At 48.2% G+C, this 12854-nt stretch overlaps 1 protein-coding gene across 1 annotated transcript; it reads left to right on the top strand.

The window, feature by feature from the left end:
• Nucleotides 1-686: 686 nt before the first annotated feature.
• Nucleotides 687-12176, top strand: LOC8025896 (elastin-like). The gene is made up of 3 exons (XM_002399868.4): nucleotides 687-698; nucleotides 8860-11106; nucleotides 11996-12176. Exons 1-2 carry the CDS (start codon nucleotides 687-689, stop codon nucleotides 11101-11103), a joined length of 2256 nt encoding a protein of 751 aa, XP_002399912.3. The 3' UTR covers nucleotides 11104-11106; nucleotides 11996-12176.
• The last annotated feature ends 678 nt before the right edge of the window (nucleotides 12177-12854 follow it).

Genomic DNA, 12854 nt, shown 5'->3' on the forward strand with positions numbered 1-12854 from the left:
TTTGAATCGCTAATACAAAAGCGAGCGTCTTCGCGGGGTAAGCCAAAAACTTACATATGAAATAACGCAAGAACACGCAGTAAACGTGGAAAAAAATAAGCAAGAAAATCAAAAGGCAGTAAAGCGACTAGTTCGGCGACGACGCAGTAGCGTCCAGCGGTTGCACAGGGTGCCCCTTTCCAACTCTTCGACAGTCAGGGACACTGGGAGACCACATATCCGAGCCTTGCATATAAAACTGCCCGATGCATCAAGGATGCCGCCGAGGAGAGAGAAGCCTTCCGGACCTTCTGCTTCACCTGTGACCTCATTCTGATCGTGGTAAATTTTATTTTTCCGTTTTCGTCACATCTTTTTTTTTTCTTAGGTTTCTTACTTCACACTCTCCTCTAGTGAAGAGAACCAACGTTGCCATGGAAAGCGTATTGTATGGAATCAATATCGGCCTACCCTCCGCTCTTGAAGAGAGGATGACTGGCGAGGGATGGTCCCTGTTACCATAGGCTTTTTCTTCTCAAACCGTAGCCATAGGCCCTTCTCGGTTTAACAGGAGGGACAGTTTTCGTCACAGACTTGTAGTGGGAGAGGGCGGTCAACAGGCGAACGGGATGTCGTCCATCCCCCCCCTGGTATAAAAAGATGGACGCCCACGTCTTGGGCTGGGAGTTTGTGGAACGACGACAACCATGAGAGTTCTTGTAAGTAAGCCTGTGCGCTGCTTCGGTCTTTTTTTTTTTTTTTTTTCTACGCTTTGGTTTATCGACGGTGGTGTAGGTTCTAGTCGCTCGTGAGCTTTGTACTCGGCACCGGTCGTCTGGATGGGCACGGATTTATAACCACCTGGACGGAGCAGAAGGAATTCGGACCTTAAGGGCAGCAGCAACTGCGAGAGAGTGGTTCAAGATCGGCGAATCTTAGTCTTACTCCCGCAGGTAGCTTGATGCAGTCAAAAAAGGACTGGGTTCGCATGTAGGACCCTTGCAATATTAATAGTTCTTCTTCAGCAGTGGTAAGCAATCGCATACTAAGCTTATCTTCATTCTTCAATGCCAGAGGACCCGAATTTGTTGTAAGTTTGATACGTTGGTGATCCAAAGTTTATTCTGTTTAATACATATCAGCCCGTTCACAACATTACCAAGGAATTGAGCCCAGAGCGATGTTTATATAGTGCGGAAGTGCTGAGCTGATACATCTCGGTTCCGGGTAGCCCGAAAAATACTCAACAACCAAAGAAAAAATAGGAGTGGACGAAATGACTGCTCTAGCAATTTCCCTCAAGGTATTCTCGCGCAAAGAATCGATCATCTTAGCTGCAAGTGTTCGCTGGAATTGTTTCGGAAATTCCATTTTACGCCATGGCACTCATTTCGCTACAAATACCATCTGTTTGTTACGTTGGATACCGCACTGTAATTATCCCAGAACGCATAGAAAATGCTGTGTTTATCTCTGTGTGGCGAAGGAAAACGAAAATAAATGGGAACCTTCGGCAAACGTTTTATCGTACAAAAAAGTAAATAGGAACCGTGCCTTTCATTTATGCCCGTGTCCAAAGTTTTACTGGAATTAGCCGTTCAGCCAAAATTAAAATACCCGCGTGGGAACGGCGTGTCGTTTGTAATAAGTCTAATCGTCTCGTTTTTCGAGAAAAGAAATGAGCGTGTATTTTTGAGAACCCGATATGCAAAAAACAACACCTGATCTTGAGACTAGGTGGAACTCAAAGTTATAGAAAAAATATACCTCCGCTGATCACATTATAGGAGAATAGAATAGCGAATGCGACACGAACCACTGCTTGCAGTCACCGAAACGAACGAGCGAAAACCGTATTCTCTGTCTGGTAAACAAACCGTTCCAACCAAAGTCCACGTGTTGTCACCGAGCGGCTCAATACAGGCAATGGGAGACGAGCCTCGAAGACATTGTTATCGTCCTCCGCAGCCAATTATATTAAGGCATTTGCCGACAAGAACGTCAAAAATAACTATCAGAAAAGCGCGAAGATCATAAACCGCGCCTTACGTTTCTAAACCGTCAGGGACTAAAAAAAATGCGTGCCTGAATTGTTGGCAACGTGGTCCAAAAGCTTTTACGTCGAATCCTTACGCACTTTCATCAAGCTTTTTTTTTCTTTTTTTTTTGATATCGTCATGGAAGGTCTGAGAAACGCAGGTGTTGTAGGCGACGTCTTCGGATCTAGTTATCATCGCTCTATTAGCGGCGAGATGTTTCGGTGGCGCCCTCGTTCGGTTACCTTTCGTGACGTCATTACCTTGGGAACAACAAGTTGGATGGTGTTTGTAATGGGCATGGTGGAAGCCTGAAATCATAGCGCTCTCAAAGCAACACTGCCAACACCGTCAAAATTGAAGTTCTTACATTCCTCTTATTTCCGTCCATGGGAGATCCTTTGCTGACGTCATAGTCAGCATTTGGCCAATTGTGGTGGGCCGACCACAGCGACGCTTTCGATCGCTCACATCGCCAATAGCTAATGCGAAGCGTAAGTTCGTCTGCTTCTTTTTTCGGGGGTTCTGTCGATGTCAGAACGCCAAGCTCGAAGTGGCTCCGATTGGAAGGATATTGGCCAAACCTCGAAGCAGGCGGCCTCGGGGTCTACCCACTATCTTTCCAATCAGAGCCAGTCAGAGCTCGGCGTCTTTCTGACGTCATCACAGCATCCCTGCAAAAGAAGCAGACGAACTTGCGCTTCGCATAGAATCGCGGCAGACGATAACGCCAAAGAACGGATCACGGTGCCAAAGGTGCGAAGACAATAGGCAGTTTTAGTATTGCGTATACGAGCGAACGCAAGCCCTGTGCGTTTGCGGTAGCGTTGCTTGTTCCACACTGCGCGTGCGCGGAGCCCAAACTGCGGCCTTGGATTGGCGCATGGCGACTTCAGGCATGCGCAGCGTGGAGAACGCGACGCTGTAACGCAAACGCACAGCGCTCGCGTTTGCTCGTATGCACGCAATACTAAAACTCACAAATGGCGAGTTTTAGAATAGCGTCTACGTAAACGCTTGGACTATGCGCTGTATAACTTTGCGCGCGCAAAGCATTTACGTACGCACACTGTTAAAAAAACTCGCCCTATAGTGAGCCACGCCTGGCGTTTCTTAAAGTCACGTTGCTCGTACATCACACTGTCTGCGTGCACGCCTCACGTATGTTGGAAGCATGCTCACTTTATACGTTTGTGTATGCTCGAAACATGCCTGCAGGCAGTTTTTCTTTTACTTTTTTTTTTTTTTTGTGTGTGACCAATGTGTAACGGTACAAACTGCGCATGCGCTACCGCAAAAAAACTCGCACATGCGCAGTGCGCACCGGAAGACCCATTGTACGCTATCGGATGTGGAAAAACGGTTCCCTTAAACTCTTTACTGCCTGCAGACTGTCCCTTGTACGATGATGCATTAGCGGTGCGACCACGGCTTTAAGCTTCCGGTGATTACAGTAAGCCCGCCTGAGGCAGCTAAGTCGGCATTCGAAGCTGTTTGAATCAAAGTCGGCAATCTAAGCTTTTTTTTTCCCCTCAAAGTCGACTTTAGCGTAGCTTTAATTTTCGTAGTAGTACATCTCGCTTTATAGCTTCACAATTCGTTTTATAATTTTCCCTCACATACGAAAAGCAAAAACAATAACAATAGAATGCAATTTTTTTTTTTTTTTGTAGCGTTGCGCTAGACGATTGGATATCGGCGCGGGTTACACTTTCCGCCAATCTTCGGGCATCACAAGCTTATCAAGCGCATGTCGTCCGAGTGCCGTTCGGCACTTTAAATTCAGAGCGGGAGGTCTCGTTTTTATTTATTTTTTCTCGCTTTACCGGAAACTGAACGGCCTTGTCCGGTAAGCGTGCATGCGGTGTGCAGAGTCGCCGCGTCTTGGCACACTCGATGTTTCACGAGACACAAAAAAAAATAATAATAATCTGCTCCCGCGGTTATTTTGGTGTCTTTTTTTCCCCACAGCTCAAAAAAAAAAAAAAAAAAATCACAAAATTAAGAAAAACGAAATGTATCTTAATTATAGAGATAAAGTCGAAAAAAAATGTGCAGCGAAACAAAAGGCGCATATTTTTTTTCTTAAAGCCTAGGTAGATATCATAATTCATTAATGATGAGTAATTAACGGGTCTTACTAAAAGTAGCTGAACGGAGTGGGGCGTAATTCGGTTACATTTAACGGGACACTCCTTCGTTATGTCTCGTTCATAACATGGAAGCAATCCCCGTAGAATTCTGCTATAAACAAAGAATAATATCAGAGACACTGACATCTTAAAAAGCGCAGTGCTTGACTTAATACGATTACGCCTCTTGCTTTTGTTATTTGTTCCTTGGCGGTCTTGTCGGCTAATGTCACCACCTCGTTGGCTGCGGAGTTGTAATTAAGATGTTTGAAACTCGCCACGCACTGCATTTCTGAAGCTGTCGGCGACCGCACTGCGTATGGTCGAACATCCACGTGTGGGGAAAACTAATGTAGGCCGTAAACAGCGGCGTAGGGCAGAGAAGAGCATTATCATAATTATAGAGAGTGAAAGAAAACTAACACCGGGCATGCCTTGTCTGTGCTAACTTCCTCAGCCTCAGCTAAAAAAAAAAAAAAAGAAAGAAAACTGTAGGCGAGTTACGCATAATTTAGAGGCCTGGTTGCCATGAGAATGTAGCATACTTCAGCTGAGTTTTAACGTATGGCGTTTATCGTTTTGTTAACTGTAGGATGCGTTAGAGAAGTACGAGTGAAACGTGTAATCAAAAGGCCAAATCGAAAGCGATTTGGACTTTCGTACATCAAACAGTCAGAGTGTAAGCGTTAATGACGACGCAAGTTCCACGCTTTAAACGAGCGATTTAGCTATACACCCTGAGATCTAAGCCAACGCAGACCGTGGCGATTATTAGGTTCGCGCAACTTGCTTTGCGACTCGCTCGTCAGCGTTCTTCCAGTCAAACGCTGCGATGTCATGGGCTCTTCTGCGATAATAAGGTTCCTTTGATTCGCCAAACATTTCTTAAACTGTCGGAGCACCGTTGCTAACATTGGGGTCCTAAACACGCAACAGTCAGGCGAGAAGCTACCCGTTACAAAGGTCATGCCAGTAAATCCAATCCAATCCAACATGAAGTGGAAATTACACAATCACTCACCGGTACGCTGCTCAACCGTATTCAAAGAGGTGATATATAAATAATGTGGCTTAATTTGACTTTGCAGCAATAGCCACATCTTTTAATTATAATTTGGTCGAATAAATTAATTGCTCGTTCTCTCTGCCGTCTGACAAATGTTGCCTGTAAGTTTCTCATTCGCCTTCGAGTGAATTTACGCAGCTAAAGATCAAAGACATGGTCTATTTTCGTTCGGTCAAAGCATTCTGCCCCGATATGATTGCGGAAGAAGTAAGCAAGCTACCCTCTTCCGTACATTGGGCGCTCTCCCTGCTTTCTATAGCCTCCTCCTATTGTACATCATACATTATGCAACGATTCCAATCGCTTTACGGGAAGCGTTTTGCGGCGCCATCTAACCTTGGCGTCGCCTACTTATCCGAGTTGTTCGTGAGCGTCAGAAACCTCTCCTACCGGTTAACTCGATGGAGGGCGCCACCTTCCCAGCTTGCCCTACAGCCTAGAGGGGAGATTTTCCCGTTATTATGCTGGTCACGAGTCCCGGCTGGATAATCTCCCGAGGAAGCTCCTGACATAGCGTCGAATATGCAGGGCGAAACACGGTCCTTTGATTCCGTAATCCTGCCCTGTCTCACTTTATGCATTGTTTTAAGTAATGTACAACCCCTGCAGACAGTAAGTCAGTCATCACAAGTACCTTCAAACGAAAGTAATTCGCGTTCATGTTTCAGGCAGCAGGAAGGCAGTCAGCCCCACTGGACGTTTCCTACCACCGTTGTAGTTGAGAAATTGAGTCAGTGCCATACTACTGCTGCCTGGGGGCTTAACGTGCATTCAGCAGTAGCGATACACAACTGCCCGCACGCTGGTACGATGCTCGTTCAGGTAGAAAAGGGCGAGGTTTAAGGATTGGGGCCAGAATCCCTGGATTCATGTAGTTCGTGCTATCGCTCCGCGCATTCCGAACTGCGGTGCGCTAACACACCCACCAACCATTCCGCCAACCCGTACACAACGCCCAAGAATCCTTCGAGAAGACCTACCCCACGTCTGGGTGTTCAAGCTCCTCAGTAGTGTGCGCTACATCTTCTTAAGCAACTGACACAATTACGCTTCTGCGAAACATGCCACGCGAGAACAACGTGGCATTTTTCAGAATATTTTGCTGCTATATGAGTCCTTATGCCAGTAAGCGTCGCTTATAATGTTGATACTAATTATTATAAGCAGAGCGTGTTTTGAACCTCAGCAATTAGGTAGTAGGATCGATGACAGTGAGTCTCGACGAATGGCAGTTCTGTCGTACATAGAGTAGCACACGAAACTAAAGCTCCCGCTGCAGAGAACGAAACGCTCAAATGCATTCTTGAGGTTTCGCTATAAACGGGTGCTTATGCGAGTTTCGTTTGTGCATTCTCTAAAACGCGATACACGTTAAAGACTCCAGGTTTGAAGACGTCCCAAACTGGCCAAGCATGGTCGTCTACAGAACTGACACCAGACGTTATTCTGAGAATGACTAACCTCCGGATGTCAAAGCTTGCAAGTTTCATGCAGCACATTTAATTTAACTTTTGAGGCTACCACGCCCGCTTGATTCATTAGGAAATGGCATAAGTTATACGTCCCGTCAGGCACGTAGCCGGGGGGGGGGGGGGGGGGGGGAGGCAACGGGACCCGCCCCCTTCCCCCGGCCTCCCCAAACAAAATCCTGGCTACGTGCTTGCGTCCCGTGTAATCCAATGGGAGCGACGGAGCGAAATTCTAAAAAGACGTTGACGTGGCGGATTGGTCACTCTTGTATCTGCTTGTCACATATAAAAGAGGAAATAGATAGGCTCTGTCAACCGTCTCATGGTGCCTTGCTTTAGGAAGGGAGCAAGCACAACGGTAATTCAGGTTGAAGCCGAATCTGTGCCAATATTTTCAGATGGCATTGTCAATCAGACAGTTACTGAAGAGCACTTCCAACCAGGTACAATTAGGCATATTAAAAATCTGAAATTCCCAGCTTACTATATTCGCTTACAATGTTAAAATGGTTGGGCTACAAGCATTTCAGTCATTAGACAGACACTAACCTGAGATAGCACAAACGATCCTAAAATGACCATAAAGCAGTATTATGTTCTTAATGTACAAGGAGTATCCTGTGCTAACGAACCGTAGCTAGGAGTACGTGCAGAAAACGCTCGCGCTGAAGGACTAAGAAACTCTGGACTCGAACCCCACCCCTGCCCGTTTAGTTCTGGATAAGCATCGCAGCGTCGGGCTCCGTTGTACCACTACTGCGGTCGCGCAGCATTGGCTTAATTTCTTATTTACAGCGGAGACATCCGACGCCCCTTGAAGCAGACTATTTTGCTATCCTGTCATTTTTGTGGGAAACTTTAGCCACATTCGTTATTTATCTTCAGGTGTCTACATCAACATACTGGGTTTCTTGTTTTCCGTGTCTTCGCTCCAAAATAAAGGGCACAGAGACAATATTTTTTAGAAAACACAGTGGCTGTCACGTACGTGTCACAAATGAAAACCACACGGGCTTTAATACGTCTCCGTAGTTAAAATAACCTTGATATGAATAAGTACCACAAGAGACCTCGGGGGTATAAAAACTAGCGGGAACAGATTATAGCACGGAGTAGCGTTGATCAGCTCGGATCACGATAAGTGCCCCTTGACGATTAGAAACTATGCCCATCATAAACACAGTGGCTTGACATTTAGATGAACGGATAGGTAGTGGTCTAAACTTTCCTTTAAAATAAAAAAAAAAACCTTGTTAATAAAAAAATAACGGATCGACTAAATCCGGTGGCAAAAAAGTGAATGCTTCTTGAGGAAGAGAAACAGAAACACGAAGTTTTACATTAAACAGTTTTTTTGGTGCCAAGGCGTTTATGAGGAGCAAGGTATTCAATAAAAAAAATAGGGAGTGAAATGGTTCATGAAATTATATTGGAGAATATTTTAAATGTTACTGTAGAATTAACGCTCCAAGGAGCATTGTGTTACGTACACGACGATTACTCATGCCTTACACGCTGTTTTCTGGTCGGTCAGAGTACTGCTACAGAAAGGTTGTCCAATCGTTCACTTCCCTGCTACCCACTATACTTTAATTTACGAAATAAAAATGTTAACACATCCTTTTCCCCCCCTAGCCATTTGAGCCCTTAAATTCAGGGGCACACCCATCATAGGTGCTCTAGATTTGTTATTATTTATTTTAAGCGGTGGATGGTCAGTCAAACTCTTGCTTAATAACAGTTATTAATAATCGAGTAGTTTGTTAACGATGAATAATCTCTCTATATCCATGTAGCAAGTTTTAGTGCAGATCTTTGCTAAAAGGCTCTGTATTTCTTAGTATTAACACGTAGTATTTGGTCAACTTGGAAAATCAGCAGATTAGTCGTCTATTCTAGCATATCCTTTAAGAAATTTAATACATTTATCTGCAGGCCTGCTACTTGCTCACGCATCTATAAACCCTGTTTCTTGTGCCTTATGAATCAACCCTCACATTTACCGATGAATGGGCCTAGGATCTACCAGTTTAATACCACGCGTGCACCGACAAACCCAATTAGCTAGTCATTGAATATTTCTCGTTAATTATTTCTCAACAATAAAACTATTTTTGCGTTAATTCACTGTTTTATAAAAAAAAGAATTCCGTCCTGATTTTTCCTGGTTCCTCCAGGCAGTCACAGTCTTCCTTGGACTGGCGTCCTACGCCCTGTCCGATGGACTCCATCACCTCGACATTGCCCGCGTTGGCAACGTGGGCTACGTTGCCCGAGGTCCTGGCGCCCTCGAGTACCACTCCAGCGGAGGCGTGGTGCCGGCCGGCATCCCCAGCGTCACCCGAGGACTCGCTCATGGAGGACAAGGTGCTCTTCTAGTCGGCCATGCCCCGGCTGCCGTCTCCGTCAGCCAGGCTCCAGCGGCCGTTGTGACGCAGCGAGTGGTTCAACAGCCATCCACCTATACCGTCACACAGCCGGGGTCAGTCCGGGTGGTTCAGCAGCCAGCCACCTACACCGTGACCCAGGGTCCCTCCTACGCCGTTTCCCACACTCCTGGAGCCGTGCTCACCCAGGGCGCCCTCGTCAGCCACCAGCCCGGCGCCGTATACACCACCTCCACCCCAGGCTACGCCGTCGCCCAGGGAGTCGGCCTTGTTGGTCACGCACCAGGACTTGCCGTAAGCCAGGCCCCGGGAGCGGTTGTTAGCCACGGAACCGTTGTCGGTCACGCTCCAGGGGCGGTCGTCACTCACACTCCAGGCGCCTACGGCGCCTACGGTGGAGCTTACGGCCTTGGCCTCGGAGGCACCCTCACCCTCGTGAGGCCCGGTGGAGCCTACAGTTACGGCATCGGAGGAGCCCGCTATGGTCTCGCCGGCGCCACACTCGTCCACGGAGCTCCCAGCGTGAGCGTGCGTCCCGGAGCCGCGTACGGCCTTGGCTATGGAGCCGTGTCCTACACTCCAGGCAAGGTCACCACCACCACCATCCCAGGATCGGCGTACGGCGTTGGCTACGGAACCGTGGCCTACCGCCCAGGCAAGGTCACCACCACCACCATCCCGGGAGCGGCGTACGGATACGGCGGCCTTGGCTACCAGACTGGTGGCGCCCTCACCACCGTCCGGCCCGGAGCAGTGTATGGTTACGGTCTTGGCTATGGTCTCAACTACGGACAGGCCGGTGCCGTCGCCACTCCTGGTGCTACTCTCGTGCAGCACCAGCCCGGCTACGCCTACGGACTTGGATACGGCTACCGCACCGTCGCTGTTCCTCAGGTCACCTATCACACCAGGCCAGTGAGCTACGGCTACGGATACGGCATTGGCGGTACCCGCTACGGAGCGCTCTACTCCCCGGGTCTCGTTGCCCACGGCGCTTACGGAGCTCACGGAATCCTGGGTCAGGGCGCATACCTTCACCAAGCTCCGGGCGTTGCCATCTCCGGCTACAGGACTGCTACCGTATCCACTCCAGGCGCCGCTGTCGTCCAGCATGCTCCAGGTGTCGCTGTGACTGGCTACAGGACCGCCACCATTTCCGCCCCCACCACCTACGTCCAGCAGACCCCTGGCGTCGTCGGCATCGCCGGCTACCGAGCCACCGCCGTGTCTGCTCCAGCCACCCTGGTCCACCAGACTCCAGGCGTCGCCGTGACGGGCTACAGGGCCGCCACGGTGTCCGCACCTGGCGCCATCGTTCAGCAGACCCCAGGCTACGGCATCGCTGGCTACCGCACAGCCACTGTAACCAGCCCCGGTGCCACCCTTGTTCATCAGGTTCCCGGTTCCCTCGCTCTCACCGGCCAGTACGTTCAACAGGGTCCAACCACCGTCACCGTCAACCCGGGACGCGCCTTCACCTACGGTGTCGGAGGTCTTCGCTACAACGGCGCTGCTCTTCAGGGCGGCCTCTACGGAGGCCTCCGAGGTGCCGCCCTCGTCAGCCAGGGCCCCGCCTACGCCGTTCAGCCCGGTGGCGCCTACGGTCTGGCCTACGGCTACCGCGGTGCCGTCGCTCCCACCACTGTCGTCCACCAGGCTCCAGCTGCTTACAATTTGAGGGCCGTCACCACTGGCGTCCCTGGAGCCGCCCTCGTTCACCACACCCCAACCCTTGCCGAGCTTAGGCAGCTTATCAGCTACGGCTACGGCTACGGTCTCGGCGGTGTCCGCTACCACCACGGTGCTCCCGCTGCCGTGGTCCACCACGCTCCAGCCGGAGTAGTCCACCAGGGCCCAGCACTGGTGGCTGGCGTTCCACAGACCATCGTTCACCAGACGCCGGCTGTCTACAGCGCGCAGACGCCCGCCGCCATTGCCCAGTACACTCAGAGGTACATCAGCTATGGTCCCACTACCGCCATCAAGTACACCGTAGACCCCAACGTCGCCCAGCTGCAGCATCTGAAGAAGTAGAAGGTGCGTTGCTCCTCCTTAGTGCTCTTCCTGATTCTATTCTCGTTCATATGATCTGGTCTAATTCTAGAAAGAAGGCGTTCTATTGATGAATAACTGAACAAAGATGGGTGGACCTAGTATAACTTTTAAGTGTCAAAGCGTATCAAAGTGGCTTACTCTATTAGCTGACCAGTACTCATGTGATCAGTTGTTGCCTTAGAAATGCGCTGCCTTTCAGGACACAGGTGAAGCAACCCCGAAAATTCGCGTTTATCTAACGAACCGAAAATACTCAAGGAATAAATAAAAAAAAAAAGAAACTAACATCACAGGGGCGTTTTATTTATACTTCTCGCAGTATTATGGTTTTCACTAATACGATAGAGAGATTTTATTTATATTGAACTCAAATTTCCAGTCTCCCATGACCTTGTCGTTTAAAGTGAAATTGATGAAACCGGGGTTACTTTGGTTTGTTTGGGTTACATAAAGATAGCTCGGCTTTTGTATCGATCGCTCTTCGTTTATGGTAAACGCAATGTCAAGGGTAATTTGTAGCGCAAACATTTAAATATGGTAACTGAAAACAAAGTAGTTAACACTTATATTCAACCTAACTGACTTCGAGTCTTCAAGATTTTCAGAACCGTCACGTAGAATTCTCTTTCATCATCCCTGGCCCTAGGGAAGCAGTGCAAAACATAAGTCTTCCAAATTGTAAGCTTCGATCCCTCAAAAGGAACATAGAAGAAGACCCAATTCATGTTAGGGGTTGCGTCACCTACAGTTGACGTGTTCTTCCATTGTAGGACTGCCGACGCCACATGTTAACTACCTGAAAAGTGTTCCAGTATCCACGCCTCGTTACCGTCGTAACTATAACCCATCTTCGTCGTTTTTTCTCCCGCAGGTTTCTCATCTCCAAGTCCTCCGCGGGTGCTGGAGTCGAAAGCGGAGGCACGCTTTCTTATTTATTCCACCGGACCCACGTCGTCACACACAGGCCGTTCTTCCTCGTGGCATCCCGCAGTCATCGACAGCACGAAAGGAACGACCATTCACGTCAATAAACAAAAGTCTGGCATCCCACAGGTCCGGTTCTTCCAGTCGATATTTTATTCGCAGTGATATCTCAAAGATTTCACAGTTTTCTTCACGGAACGCTGGCTAAATCGCTCCGGAGAAAAGCGCATAATCCCCTCCCCCCTTCCCCCCGACGCTAAGAAAAAGAACGTTGATGTCATATTCGTTTCTGCCAAAGGACTTAATTATGAGAGCTATTAAAAATGGTTCAGTATAATTGGGCTCTTACCTGCTTTCGAGTAACTACATTTTTATTGAGTAAATTTAAAGGAATGGTTTCAATCAGGAACTTTCTCGGAATCATCGAAAACCGCTAAATCAGTGAATTAAAAAAAAGAGCTGAACTAAATCTTTTCGATAACTTCGATAATGATACCCAAACTCTGACAGCGCCTTTTGGCATGCATCTTGTCGTTATCGAGTATCCTATTCGAAAGTGTCGAAACGCTCTAATAGGACCACCTATAGTGTAAGAAAGGCAGAACATTTTAACAGGTTCTGAAGAAATGCAATTGGGACGCGTTCTTACTTGAACTGGAGAGCTTACTGGTACCGGTAATTAGAAATAAGGGAAGACGCACAGAACACGAGATCGGACAAGACGTTTTCGCTTCCTCGGAGGAAAAGTCGACGGCCCGATGCTGGCAGTTGGGAAAACGTCTTATTACGTGTTTTTAAGTTCCGGT

This window comes from Ixodes scapularis, unplaced genomic scaffold (assembly GCF_016920785.2).
Source record: "Ixodes scapularis isolate PalLabHiFi unplaced genomic scaffold, ASM1692078v2 PGA_scaffold6__148_contigs__length_123643588, whole genome shotgun sequence".
Lineage (NCBI taxonomy): Eukaryota > Metazoa > Arthropoda > Arachnida > Ixodida > Ixodidae > Ixodes > Ixodes scapularis.